The 15,183-nt window shown below is 35.0% G+C and overlaps 1 protein-coding gene across 1 annotated transcript; it reads right to left on the reverse strand.

The window, feature by feature from the left end:
• Positions 1-13,083: 13,083 nt before the first annotated feature.
• Positions 13,084-14,387, reverse strand: LOC102597914 (gibberellin 3-beta-dioxygenase 1-like). The gene is made up of 2 exons (XM_006361158.1): positions 13,903-14,387; positions 13,084-13,648 (listed from the first exon to the last, which is right to left on the reverse strand). The coding sequence occupies exons 1-2, from the start codon at positions 14,385-14,387 to the stop codon at positions 13,084-13,086; spliced, it is 1,050 nt and encodes a 349-aa protein (XP_006361220.1).
• Positions 14,388-15,183: the final 796 nt, after the last annotated feature.

Here is a 15,183-nt window from a genome sequence, read left to right on the forward strand (position 1 = left end):
AACCCTTCTAGTGGACATATCGCCATTCATGTTTGCTCGCATAATATGTAATAGAGATCCTGGAGAGTCGTGCTGCCGTCATTTGTAGTAGCTATTGCTGCTAATCTTGACAAATGACTTGAAATTGTATTGAAGAAAGGAGTGGAGGATCTTGACCTAGATGTATGGCATTCCTATGATATCTTTGGCATATTTTGTTGTCATAACCACCTCATCAATTGATAAACAGACAAAGAATGACAGAAGCATTGCTGGTGCAAAATACTAGTATTACTTCGCTTAAAATATAGAGGAGGACAGATACCATAAACAATATTTAGCTTCATTCAATATTTTTACATTAAAGCCCAAGCACTTACAAAATCATCACACAACTCTGTTTCTTGAATATTAGAGCTTCCAATAATCAATCTCTTTCAACATTTCACTAAATTCTTCTCTTTCTCCATCACCATTCATTATTGATTTCCCTTTCAAGAATTCAATTCTCTTGTTGACAGCTTCAATCTTGGAATTCAATTTCGACAAAACATCTTTGAGATTATTTTCATCAACAACAACATTGTTGCTCTGTTTTTCTCAGAGGATGTTTTTTTCGGTACTGATCAAGAATTGAGTTGAGATGAGTGGAATTTCTTGGTCATGTTTCGACGGTAGTCCCATCTGTATCAACGATAATTGCACAAACCTTGATGTCGCACAGAACTGAAAGCTCCATTGTCTTCTTCATCACACAAGCTTTTCTATTTAGAGAAACACTTGTTTTTGCCATTATTTTCTAGTGATCAGTTTGAGTTATTAGTATGATGGATCACAAAAGCTTTTCTAATAGTCATATTTTGACTATGACTCTATCTATATACACAAACTTAACGCGGGGAGGTGAAGCTTATAATTATCATTTAGGAAACTTTCTCATTTCTTTTTATTTTATTTTTGTTCACTTACCGAGTAACTAAAGTTTCCAAATAAGAATGCTATGTAAATTTCATATAATAGTAATTTAGAGTCCAACTTATTTTATAATTTAATGTGTATAGCTTGCCACAGGATCTTTGCAGCAGTTCATCAATTATAAAACTAAAATGCAACTATTGCATAATACCAGAAGATTGTATACTCAATTGGACTCCCCTAAAAAATTTAACGCTATCATTTATCGCTCTCAGTGATGAACAAATGGAACAAATAACATCGAATTGTCAGCAACTGGAATCTTTGAAGCTAACTGAATTTTGTGGCTTTCATCGTTTGCATTTAACTTCCTCAAAATGTAAGAGACTGGAATTGACTGAATACAGATATTCTCCCGACTGTATCGAAGCTGATTGTCACTACTTTGAAATTGTTGCTCCATATGTTCAACATTTAAAGATTCAAGTGGTTTTTGATGGTGTGAAAATTATGCTCAGCAACCTGTCGTCTTTGGTCCATGCTGATCTTACTTACAACTTGTACAACTTCTATGAATTAGATGAAGTAATTGGCAAAAGCATGGTGAAAGATCACTTGACAAGCGTAGCATGTGCTAAAGAGCTAATCATCCCATCTTTGTAGATTGAGGTTAGTTTACTGTCCATGACTTCATAACTCACTCAATGTCTCTAATTTAGAGTGGAGACGAGATTTGAACAAGCATCTCTCTCTTTTAGGACATGAAGTAACTCATGAAATATGTAAAAGAATATATAGTATTTAAACAAGAGATTTTACACAACAGTTAGAAAAAATCTAAAATTATTTTGCCAAAGATATGATTAACAACTCTCCCCTTTGTTCCTGAGTTTCAGGCTTGGCACCTCAAAAATTGACAAAACTGTTACTCAAATTGGCAACAAGTTCAAAAGCTTGAGAGAATTTGTTGAAGCTTTCATATAATGAAGTTTGCCTTTGCAAGAAAAAGAGTAGGTCATCAGCAAAACCTAGAAGTAAATCACACACTAAATTGCACGACAGAAAAACTAGAGGATGGCCTACTAGTGATATTTAGTTTGGTATGTTATTAAGCCTTATAAATTGATATTCTGATACTCATTATACTAAGATGAATCTACTTCTATCTCCTGTATAGATAATTTCTGTGTTGGTGTTGCAAAACGAAGATGTTTCATTACCGTTGTTGGAGTGCAAACAACTGACAATAAATGCTAGGATTAACAAATATACCTTCCTTGGCATTGACAGACTATTAAGTTCAACTCCTTGTCTAGAGAATTTGACAATACATCTTAAAGGGGTAAGTATGCATGTTTTCAACTGATTTAATGTTTCGAAATACTTTTGTTTTGTCTTCACTCATTTTGTTTTCTTCATGTGTCTGTTCTGTTTAGTTAGAGAGAATTGTGTTTGATATAGTGTTTTGGTCACATAAAAACATTACTACTACATGCCCATTGATCTCATACAACTTCACATAAAAATGTACTTAATCTCGTCTATCTATATTTATTTCTGAAAAGTGTTTCACTTGCTTGTCTGTTGTTGATATATGTTGTTAAGCTTTTGCCCCTCATTTAATTATATTCTGTTTTGTGGTTCTTCTATATCCTTAGGACTGCCCTTTCTTAAATTACTGGCGTAAAGACGTGGATGTGTTGGAAGACAATTATGACAACATATTTATATGTTCGTTGTGGAATCTGAAAATTTTGAAGTTCATTTACAGTGGAGTCCCCTCACATTTGACACGACAACAGAGCAAACTGAACTGATGAAGTACTTTTGAGCATGCAAAAAATCTGGAGAAACTGGTTATAGTCCCAGCTAACCGTGGTTGTTCAAAAATGATAGAAAGTTTGTTAGCTCTTCCCAGAGTTTCTAATACTACTCTACTTGTTTCCGTAGAACCGGTTGCTGATGTTGAGTGTGAGTAGAATTTGTTTAGATTGATCCTGTTTGTTTTCCAGAATATTTTGTCCAATTATTTTGAATTTCTTTACATTTATTTGATAGCTTTTATATGGTATGTGGTTCGTTTAAAGATTTTATTTTATTTTTGGTGCAAATGGCCAAAAGCATGTACAGTGAAGCTAGATTTGGCAACAAAGCAGTACTAGCATTATACAAAGGAGTGGGGTTGATGGACTGCACATTAACCCTTGTAGTGGAGAAACCTGCAATCATTCAGTAAAGAAGAATATGGAATTTATCATATGGATTACTTCTTTTTGAGCTACTAACTGTAATTTCTGAACTTTGTTAATAGTCAACAAACTCTCAATAAAGTCACAAATTGTTAATTTAAGCCCAAAGAAAAATATAGACTTATGGAAATAAAACATTCATACAAAACTAAATTAAGAGTCTAATAGAGAAATGACGCACCAAAATACAAAGAAGTAAAAAATACATTCATACATCCTTCTTAAGACTTTGATCTATATGGAAAATTAAATACAAAATTAGTACATAAATTTCCGAGTTCTTATCGGCTCCTTCTCCCATATCCTATCAAAATTCAAGAGTTTTCTTCATCTAACAATAAAAATGACAACCTTGGTAGGGGTTTCATGAAATAAAAAGGCTGAATTTATATAGTATGAACAAGGTAAAAAAAAGTTTATCTGTAAGACTGTAACATGCAACTACAAACTTTGATTCCAAGCAAGTTGGGGTCGGATATATGCGTTCTTGATGCGCATGTTGCTCCAGGTAAGTCTGTTTTATACCAAGCTAGCACAAGAAGTTTTCTACATCTTTTACTAGCATATAAGTTTCTCTAGTCTCTGGCAAGACTAAAAGACTATTAAGCTGTCAAAACAAGATCTCAATTATATAAAATTTTCTTTGTCTTGAGATTGAATAGCTTGATTGCTGCAGTAAGCTAATAAAGAAAGTCTGTAATTGTCCACCTTTAATATTTTTATTCCCTTTATTGTAGAGGATATGCATATTCCATCGATGGTCAAAAGAGCTATCAGGAATGCTTTTGTTAAAGCTGATAATGCACTGGCTGATACCCAATCACTTGATAATACCTCTGGAACAACTGCTCTGACTGCGCTTATTTTAGGACGGTAAGTGATTGACCTTCTTTTGTCTGGCACATTCATATATTTCTAAAATCTTCATCTCTGGTAGGAGCTAGATGTAGTCATGTCGTGACTATCCCAATATATACAAATTTTGGATATGCTAAATATGTCAATGCTTAAGTTCGCAGGGTCTTGATCTATTGATGAGAGCACAACACTAGATGTATGGATTAGTCATATGTCATGGGTTCGATCCCTTTCACAGCAAAAATCCTGGTATTTAACCTCCTCTTCACATTCATTTCAACGTCGCTTTCTTTATCTTGTCTGTCACGGAGGTACTCCCACCTCGCCCTGTATAACTTTATTCCTTATTATATCTCTCCTACTATGCCTACACATCTAATCGAGCATCCTATCACCGCTACCTTTATCTTCTCAATGTGGGCATACTTAACTAGCCAGTACTTTGACACATACAACAATGCTGGTCTAACCACAACTCTGTATAACTTACCTTTAAGCCTTGGTCTAACCAATTGGATTTCATTACTGCCTAAAAATATCTTTGGTCGTTTGGTAGGAGAGATTTTCTTACTGGCTTTAGCCTTGAGATTATATTGAATACGATAAAGATAAACTTTCATTCTTGAAATCTAGCATTTAATTCTAATAGCTATTGACAACGCCAGATAGGAACTTACATAACTCAGTTATGCATCGAAGAAAAATATGACAATAGAAACAACAAGATACAAAGAAAAATATGACAACAGAAACAACAAGATACAAAGAAAAATAAAGCATAGTAATGTACTTTAAAAAAAAAGAAACTACGTGACTTCTAAATAATACTGCTAATAAGGAGAAGAGGAGAGGAGGCTAGCCCCTACCTCTCCCAAATGAAGTGTGACAATACTCGGCAAGCCATGGTATTGAGCTATATTGAGCTATAGAGGAACTGTCAAGTTGTTGGCCGTTAAGTCAAGTTGTTAGGCTGTTAATTTTATGTTACTAATTCTGTTAAAGACATGTGATTCACATGTGAGTTAGTTCTAGAATAGTTGATAGAAATTCCTTTATATAGGTGCAATGTTATGCTGTAAATTTTAGTTTATTGAAATGTAAAACTTGCCATTGGAAACAATGTGAATTTGTTCTAGAAAGCTCTCAATTCAATTTGAGTAGTTAGATTACAAAGTTTTTATGGTATCAGAGCAGGGTCCATCTCACCCAATTTTGGGGCCCCCAAAAATCAAAATTGTCACGCACCAGATGCTAAGCACTGGGAGTGAGATGGGTGTTAAAGAATGACAAAAGTCCCACTTTGGTGGTTACTGAGATATGTGAACTCCTTATAAGGCTTGAGCAATCCTCTTCCCCTTGAGCTAGCTTTTGGGGTGTGAGCTAGGCCTAAGACCTAATTTAACATGGTATCAGAGCTAATGATCGAAAGTTCTTAGAGAAGTAGCAGGCTTCATTGTTAGTTGCTCGAAGATTCAACAATGGTAGATAGCACTGCAACAATGGTGAATAATCCAATCGCAGTAGAAATTGATCCACAAATCGATCACAATCATCCTTTACATCTACAGTCATCTGATACTCTTGGTGTTCCCTTAATTCCAATGAAGTTTACAGGTCCAGAGAATTATGGATTATGGAGTAGATCAATGCGCCTTGCACTGCTAGTCAAAAACAAACTTGGATTTGTTGATGGCACCTGCGTTAAGAGCACATACAAAGGAGATTTGGCAATCAGATGGGAAAGATGTGATGCAGTTCTGTTATCGTGGATCAGTGCAACAGTAGCACCAGAGCTGTTAACTAGCATTGTGTATGCATCAAGTTCGAGGAAGATCTGTAACACCTCGCAACTAGAAAGAACTAGAAGGAAGTTTAAAATCTGGAAATAGTTACTTTTGGAAAGAATGAGAAAATCTGGAAATTTTTAAGCAAGTTAAAGTGAGTTTTTGGTCAACTTCTAATGGCCATAATTTCTAGCTCAGGATTAGTTAGGTGTGTTTCCAGATATGGTTCGAAAGCCCTTGGGATGATCTTTCCATCTCCGCCAAGTTTATGCGATTACGAGCTTGTATGAGTGAGTTATGCCCTTTCGAAATTGGGTCGTTGGATTAAGGAAATGTCCAATCCGGGATTTTAAGGGGTATTTTAGTCTTTTCATTTCCCTATTATTTTAATCCGTTTTTAGGAGTTTAATATGGGTCAAATCAGATTTTAGTCAGTTTTAGAATTTGAGATTTCATGCTAGGGTTAAGGAGAAAGGAGAAGAGAAAAGAAGGAGAAAAAGGGCAAATTCATCAAGATCGATCAAGAGAGTTGGTGTTTCTCCAAGGATTTACTTCTATCAGGTATGTGAGGCTCTCATAACGTTGGGATCATTCTCCCACATGCCAAGCATATTTATTTCAGTTTGGATTCGTCCTAAAAGCATTTGAATATTGATGATCTTGATACCTATTCTTGAATTCATATATTGTTCTTGAATTTGACTGAGTTGGGAAGTTTCTGAGTTCGAAACGTCACATTACAGGGTCGTTTTGAGTTAGGTTTTAGGTACATTTGCTGGGTATCTGTATCTAAAAGTAATTTGAAAAAAAGGAACCAAGTTTGGGTGAATTGGGGTTGGAAAACGAAGAAGAAATTTCGTCGGACGAAATTAAGGGGTGGCCGCGCGTCGCGCGCCTAGTGCCCAAATTTGAACAATTCAGCTTCGCATCGCGGAGCTGACACTAGGTGTTCTGCCTCAAAAGACGTTTTCGGAACCAAAATTAAATTATGCCTCCACGTCGCGGACCCACCTTCAAATATTGATTTTCGGACTTTTCTCATGTTTAACTATCTAGAATCATTCCTAAACTTCATGAGATCTTTCCAGTCACAAATCTTAATTCTTGAATCCATAATTCAATTCAAAGATCAGTTAAGAGTCAAGTCAAGAGCAATTAAGGTCAAAGTCAAGAGAAGTCAAGAGTCAAGTTAAGATAAGTTCTTAAAGTTTTCAAAAGTCTTTCACAAATGTTTTAACTTTGTTTTAAGACTTAAGTTTTGAGTTCAGTAAAGAGTAAAGTTGAAGTTCTTTTCTTCAAAGAAGTATATGGGGACTATGTATTCCCAAAGAGATTTAAAAATGTTTTCACATTTTAAATAAGAGCGGAAACTGAGATTTCCAAATGAGCCTTTGGGCTAGTTTTCAGAAAAGAGTAATAGCTTTCTAAATGAAGCAAGAAGGGAAATTGAGATTTCCAAGATAGCCTTTGAGCTAAGTTTTTGAGCACTAATCTCAAATCACAGAAGAAGTATGTTTTTAAAACATAAAGAGCTAATATATTTTGGGAGAAGTATTGAGCACCGATATGTAGGAGAGTTCAGACAACTCACAGCCCCCATAAACCATGTAGCCACCATGGGTAGAAAAGGGTCATACTTTTTAGATGAACCCTTTTCACAATAGACTAGTGGATCCACTTACTAGTTCAGGTCATATACCTTTGGCCGAGTATAAGATGCACTGGCAGCGTGAGGTAGATCGATGTATCATCACTATAGCTCTTATGTGATAGTTTTCGGTTAGAGAAACTCCCACATAAGTTATTGTATTTTTATATACATCAGTTTATTGTATTTTTACATACACAAGTCTATGTTGTTTAGCATTCTAACTCGCATACTCGTACATTCAATGTACTGATGCCAGTTGGCCTGCATCGTCTTATGATGCAGACACATGTAACTAGGATCAGCATTCCAACGCACTGTTGATCCAGTGAGCAGTTCAGAGTCAGTCGGTGAGCCGGAGGATCTATTTTCTATTTCTTTCTAGTTAGTTCATTAGGATGTTGTGGGGTTGTCCCAACATCTATCTCAGTTGTTTTAGAGGCTTCATAGACAGTCAAATGTTAGTCATTTGAGTCTTTTCATTATCATTTCTTATTGTTAAGACTTGGGTTGCCACTTTTGGCCAAGTTGAATGTTTAACCTTTAAACATTCTCAGTTATTTTATTATTCAGTTCAGTTAAGTGTTATTGATCATTATAAGTATGACTATTGTCTTCCACTGAGTTAAGTAAGCCAGGTAGGCCAAGGGTTCGCTTGGGCCAACAATGGTCTTCGAGTGCCAGTCACGTCCAGGGTGTAGGCTCGGAGCGTGACAAGATCTAGAGTGACTTCAAGGAGATGTTTGATAAATCTAACTTGACTAGAATTTTTCATTTGTGGAAGGAGATCAGTATGATGAGTCAAGGAACGAATTAGGTGACCACATGCTATTCTAAAATGAGAGATTTATGGGATGAAATAGATGTTATGGTGCCATCCCCATCATGTGACTGTTAGGAGTCAAATTCTCATGTTGAGCACATTAGACAAAGAGGTTATTGCAATTTTTAGTAGGATTGAATAAGAGTTATGCTTAAGTTAGGAGTTCAATTCTGCTTGGTTCGCCAGTTCCAAGTGTGAATCAAGCCTATGTAATGGCAATTCAAGAGGAATGCTAAAGAAAGCTAGGTATGATGGAAGGAGGAAAGGACCCCATGACTATGCTAGCAGGAAGAGGTTCGAGATTCAACAATCAGCCACAAAACTTTTAGTATCAACCTAATACTTCCCAATCCAAGAAGAATCAAGGTTATGTCTCACAAGGTAGAAAATCAGGTGTGATCTGTGAACACTATGGGTACAAAGGCCATACAAAAAAGACTTGCTACAAGATTGTAGGCTTTCCTACTGATTTCAAGAGCAAAAGGAAAGTATCTACTGATAAGGATAGCATGCCTCATGCTCATGTCTCAACAGTTGAAGTTGGATCACCTGCTTCAGTAGGAGGAACCACAGCAGCATCAGGATCAGGATCTCACTTTCATTTTCCAGGAGGATATTTCACAAAGGAACACAATGATCAAGTGCTGAAGATTATGGTTTCTCAGACCACAGGAAGTTGTAAAGCCAATGCGCCCTCTATTGCTTTAAACTAAACAGTACGAACCTGCAGCGAAAGCGGCCTTAGAGACATAAAACAGAAAGAAATAGGAAAGCGGCCATAAGCCTTCCGATCGAGTATTAAAGACAAAGGGAAAGGTTGAACAACACTGTGCGTTCCAGACCTGATTGAGAAAGAGCGTTAACAGTTGCAGGTATGCATGCTAAACATGATAATGTGAGTAGCAGGTATGAAGTGGATCATTGACTCTGGGGCTACACATCATGTTACTTATTGTGAAAAGATCCTACATGATTGCAAACAATTAACAGAGTCAAATCTTAATAAATTACAAGTACCTACAGGGAATAAAATTCAAATAGAACATATTGGTAATGCAGTAATTTTGGGAGACTACGAGCTGCAAAATGTTCTACATGTACCAGAATTCAGATTCAATCTGCTGTCAATTTCTAAGTTGACTAAGGACCTGAATTGTGTGGTGTCTTTTTATCCTAATCTGTGTACAATGCAGGCTCTCAATATTGGGGATATGATTGGGATTGGTAAGGAAGAAGAATGTATTTACATTCTCAAGCATGAAGCACTCTCAGTAGCAGGAGCAGTAGTTACAGACAAAAGGATATCAGATTTGAAGTTGTGGCATCTCAGATTGGGGCATCCCTCTATGAAAGTAATGAAGAATATTCCCATTTTGAAGAATAAAGTAGATGTTAGTATACAAGAAGAATGCATGATTTGTCCCTTGGCCAAACAATGTAGACTGAAGTTTCCTTCTTGTATAACTAAATCCAGTAGTTTGTTTCAGCTCATACATATGGAATATCAAGTTCACTAAAGCTCTGTTGGCAGCAGGATACACTCAGAGTGCTCATGATCATTCATTGTTCATTAGAAAAGTTGGAAGTGATCTAGTGGTAATTTTAGTCTATGTGGATGACCTTTTGATCACAGGAAACAGTTCCCACTTGATTCGAGAAGCCAAAGCCACTTTGAATAAGAACTTCAAGATGAAAGATTTGGGAAATCTTAGATAATTTTTGGGAATAGAAATTTTGAAATCCAAAGATGGACTCTTACTTAATCAAAGGAAGTATGCATTGCAACTTATTTCAGAAGTTGGTCTGAGTAGAGCCAAGGCAGTAAGCACTCCTTTAGAGTTCAATCACAAACTTACCAGCCTAGAATATGATCAACATACTGGTGGCTCTAATGATCCTGAACTAAATGATATTACATCCTATCAGAGGTTAATTGGGAAGTTGTTATACTTGACGATTACTAGGCCTGATAATTGTTTCAGTGTGCAAGTTTTAAGTCAATTCATGCAACATCCTAAAACCTCATATTAGGAAGCAGCAGTAAGAGTTGTGAGATACATAAAGAGGTCCCCAGGACTTGGAGTTTTGCTGAAAAAAAGAACTGAACCCACAAAACTCACTGGATATTGTGACTCAGATTGGGCATCATGTCCTAATACAAGACGATCAGTCACAGGGTACATGGTAAAACTTGGAGATTCCTTGATTTCTTGGAAGTCGAAAAAACAACAAACAGTCAGTCGAAGCTCTGCTGAAGCAGAATATAGGAGTTTGGCAGCTCTAGTTGTAGAGTTGGTTTGGTTGGCAGGTTTACTCAAGGAGTTACATTGTCCAGTTGCAAGTCCAATCTTAGTATTCACAAACAGCAAATCAGCTATTCAAATAGTTAAGAATCCAGTGTTCCATGAACGTACAAAACACATAGAAATTGACTGTCACTTTATACGGGAGAAGGTGAAGTCAAACTTTATCAGTCCTCAATATCTATGCACTGTTATACAACCTGCTGATATTTTCACCAAGGGATTAGGTGCTTCTCAACATCACTTGCTATTGACCAAACTTGGTGTGTTAGATGTCTTCCACCCTACAGTTTGAGGGGGAGTATTGAGCTATATTGAGCTATAGATGAACTGTTAAGTTGCTGGCCGTTAAGTCTTGTTAGGCTGTTAATTTTCTGTTACTAATTTTGTTAAAGACATGTGATTCACATGTGAGCTAGTTCTAGAATAGTTGATAGAAATTCCTTTATATAGGTGCAATGCTATGCTGTAAATTTCAATTGATTGAAATATAAAACTTGTCATTGGAAACAATGTGAATTTGTTCTAGAAAGCTTTCAATTCAGTTCAAGTAGTTAGATCACAAAGTTTTTACATGGTCATGTCCGTAGTAAGTTGAAATTGTGTCATGTCTTGTCTAATCACCTCCCCCAGTTCTTTTTCGGCCTACCTCTACTCTCCTAACTCGTGCTACAACCAACATTTCACACCTCCTTACTGGTGCATCCGTGCAGATCTCTTCACATTCATTTCAACCTCGCTTTCCTTATCTTGTCTGTCACGGAGGCACTCCCACCTTGCCCTGTATAACTTCTTTCCTTATCCTATTTCTCCTACTATATCCACACATCTAATCGAGCATCATATCGTCGCTACCTTTATCTTCTGAACGTGGGCATACTTAACTAGATGAATTAACCATTGTCAGGGATTTTCTGAGTTTTCTGCTGTCCATGACAATATATGGTGGATTATTGCTGATACAAAAACAAAATACTTACTGTAAGGATCTTCCAACAGCTTAATTTAGATTTATTCAGTTGTCACTGTAACTATCCTTGATTGAATGTGGCTGCTCTTCATAATAAGATTCATATGCACACCAAACGATTCCATCTCACTAACCTTATTAAGTTGATATGAAACAATAGGTAATTCTTCGTAGCAAACTTGATATCTTTGCCTCCACGAGGTAGTAGTAAATTCTGCGTACACTCTATCCTCTCTAGACTCCACTTGTGGGATTTTACTGGGTATGTTATACTTGTTGTTATTGTTATAGTCCATATTATTTAAATCCTTATTCTTCTGCAACAAAAATTATGAAACCAAAAGAGGAAAGAGTTAAGTTTCTCTCATATCGACCAAGACTTTCCTTGAGTTTAAAATAAGCGACAAGAAGCAAGGGCGCGCAAAAGCCGTTGCCCCTTAGTGCATCCCTTTTCTTGTAGGAGTGCTAACGCGCGACCTTATGCTTTATTCCCCTTGCTCTGCAGTACGAGTCTCATACAGAGTTGCGCTCCTTTAATATGATGAGAAGAAACTTTTTCTAATTAGTGATCTTTAATTTTTATTTTTGCTTCTCATTTTATGAAATACTACGAGATAAAATATTTTTAGTTACGACCTAATTTCGTAAGACATAAATTTAGAGAACTTTTACTTTGTCCAGTAAATTTTCTGTAGGAATAAGTTATGCCCCTTAAGGCATAATTTTGTGAGCTTTGAACTAAACTTTGTGGGTTCTATGGGCATAAGTTTTGTAGAACTAAATTATGCCTCTGAAAGATACTTTTCTAAAGGGGAAAAAAACTAAAGCAATCTCCAAAATAGGAACATAATTCCCTTCATTTGGACCCAATTTTTCTTATAAGAAAGGTAGGTTCTTTATATTTTTATCGACATAAATATTTCTAAAAAAAAGAACAAATATTAGGAAAATATGAGATTTAATGTAATGTTATTCACAAGGCTAAACTATAAATTATAATCTCAAATTAGTTGGTATAGCATATATGAAAATGTTACTATTCAATTTTGTAATAGCTTTTTTTTTTTTAGATGAGATGATCATGTACGTTATTATAGTGAAAGTGTAAATAAGAAGCTTGGATTCAAGTTTCATTGCCATGCTTTAATAGTATTACAAAAAAGATCGTGTATTTAACTCATAAAAAAGATAAATTCGTATGTGAGGAACATATTGAAAATACAATTGACTAAATAAAAACATTATTCTTTCGAACTTCAAATTTTAACTGAGATGATTGCACACTTTAACAGTGTATATAAACTATAAAATTCAACAAATTAACTGGTTAGAAACTACCAACAACTTTCATGGTATATATGAATTACGCCAAAGATCACATTACTCAAAATAGTGGATACTAGAAAAAACATCATATTTTATTTTATTAAATTGGGGTTATGGGAAGGGGAAATGGTGAGCAGACTACAAGATGGGGAATCAAAACCCTCATCGACAAAATTAAAGTTTACGTAGTCAATCAACTGAACTACGTACTAAAATACTATGACATAATTAAAATCTAATCATAGAGAACACCTTCTCAAGATGTTTAGCCTTGAGATCAAGATACTCTTTCACCTTCACATTTCTATATTTTGGTACAACACCAACATTATCCTTAGAAGAAACTAATGGAACAATCATAGAATCAACTTGAGGTCCAAAAAAATAAGCCAAAGAGACTCTATGCTTAGTTTGATCCACGAGAACTCGATGATAAACCGATGGAAATTCCCCATTCGAGAGTATATGAAGAAGATCACCTACGTTAACAATGAGGGCATCGTTGGAAACTGGAGCAATTGAAGTCCATCCTTGGTCTTTTTTCAAGATTTGAAGACCCTTTGTGTTATTTGTTTGATGGAGTATTGTTAGGAATAATGAATCTGTGTGAGGAGCTAACCCTAGTGCATGGTTAGGGTTAGGGCAACAAGGATATGAATTCAATTGTAAAGCTCTTCTAGATTCAAATGACTTAATTGAATGTTCTTGAGATGGTTGTAAGTAATTCAGGATAAGCAGCCAGAGTTGGAAGGATAGAGCTTTAATCTTCTTTTGATAATTTTCCATCACATCACTACAAAGAGCAAAACAAATGAACAAATAATAAGAATCATACTATAACTTTCAGCATCTCAAATTATTTATCGTTAATATTAGCTCAAATCATCTATGTAATTAAATTTATGTTTAATATGAGAAAAATATAATTGTTGCGTAGAATTATTTACTAAATAACTTGATTATATAAATATTTTTTTTATATCGTTAATGTGTATAACTTAAACTCATTTTTATATACATTCACATAAAATCAATCCATGTACTTACCAAAAAATTTGATAGTCATGTGGCCAAAGTTCCTTAGCATGATCAAGTGGTGAATCCATAATGGTGAACCCTTCATGCCACATGAACTTTGAGAAAAATGGCATAATTCGAGCTGTGCCATATCCGGTGGCGCCAGTAGTCGATCTCATGACCTTCACCTTCTGTTCTACTTGCAAGGCAAAAAGTCGTCTTGCCTGAAATTCAACTTCATCAAAAAGTTCTAAAGAAACTCCATGATTAACAACTTGAAATATCCCCCATGTTTTGCATGCATGACCTATAAGTTCCACAACATTAGGGGCTAAAAGATCAATTATTGGGACATTAGGGTTTTTTTCATCATGACTAATTGGGGAATTATTGATATTATGCCATAAATGAGAGTTTGGAACTTCTTGGATTGAATGAAAATCTATAGGAAGAATGTGTTGAAGGCTCTGAGGGTTTTCTTTGAAAGATTCTTCAAGAGTACTAGTAGTAGCCATTATTTTGGACTTTGAAGCAAAAACAAATGTAATAATATAAGTATATAGGTTTTTCTTGGAATATATATAGGGTAGGAAATATAACTTTTTACACATGGATTGGTTGGTCTTTTTTGGAATATGTGTTGTCTATAATTAGGTTCCCAATTTTGGCAGATTTAGTTACCATTTAATCATATATTTTAAATCAAACATTAAAAAAAATTTCTTTAAATATCTGTTTGACTTTGATTTTGAAGAAAAAACAAAAGTATAGTGAAAAAAAAAGAGTTTGATTTTGAATAAGATATTTACATTTTTTCTTTAAATATATGTTTGACTTAGATTTTGGATGTACCATTTAAATTTTTTCTTTAAATATCCATTTGACTTAGATTTTGGATCACTCTTAAATATTTATCCTTAAATGTATCTATTAGGCCCTGAAATTCAATCTTCAAATATTTTAAATCCCCCAAAAGAGTTAGTTTTTGGGTTTTTGAGACTTCCATTCATAATTTTTTTTCCCCTAACTATAATGTATGTCCAAATACAACTTTCCAAAAATCACGACAATTAAAATTTAATTTTAAATTTTAAAATCAACTTCAAAATTTATGATCAAATCGGAGCATAAGATGAGGTCAAGGGAGGAATCGGGGTGATATATATATATATATATATATATATATTGAATATTAAAGGAATGAGATAAATTTTAACTTTCACTTTTGGAAAAAATAAAAATAGCTAGCCATCACGCTTTCGATATTCATTTGACTTGTTATATACACTATTTCACAGCATTGTAGTTTTA

This window comes from Solanum tuberosum, unplaced genomic scaffold (genome assembly GCF_000226075.1).
Source record: "Solanum tuberosum cultivar DM 1-3 516 R44 unplaced genomic scaffold, SolTub_3.0 scf00343, whole genome shotgun sequence".
NCBI classification, from domain to species: domain Eukaryota; kingdom Viridiplantae; phylum Streptophyta; class Magnoliopsida; order Solanales; family Solanaceae; genus Solanum; species Solanum tuberosum.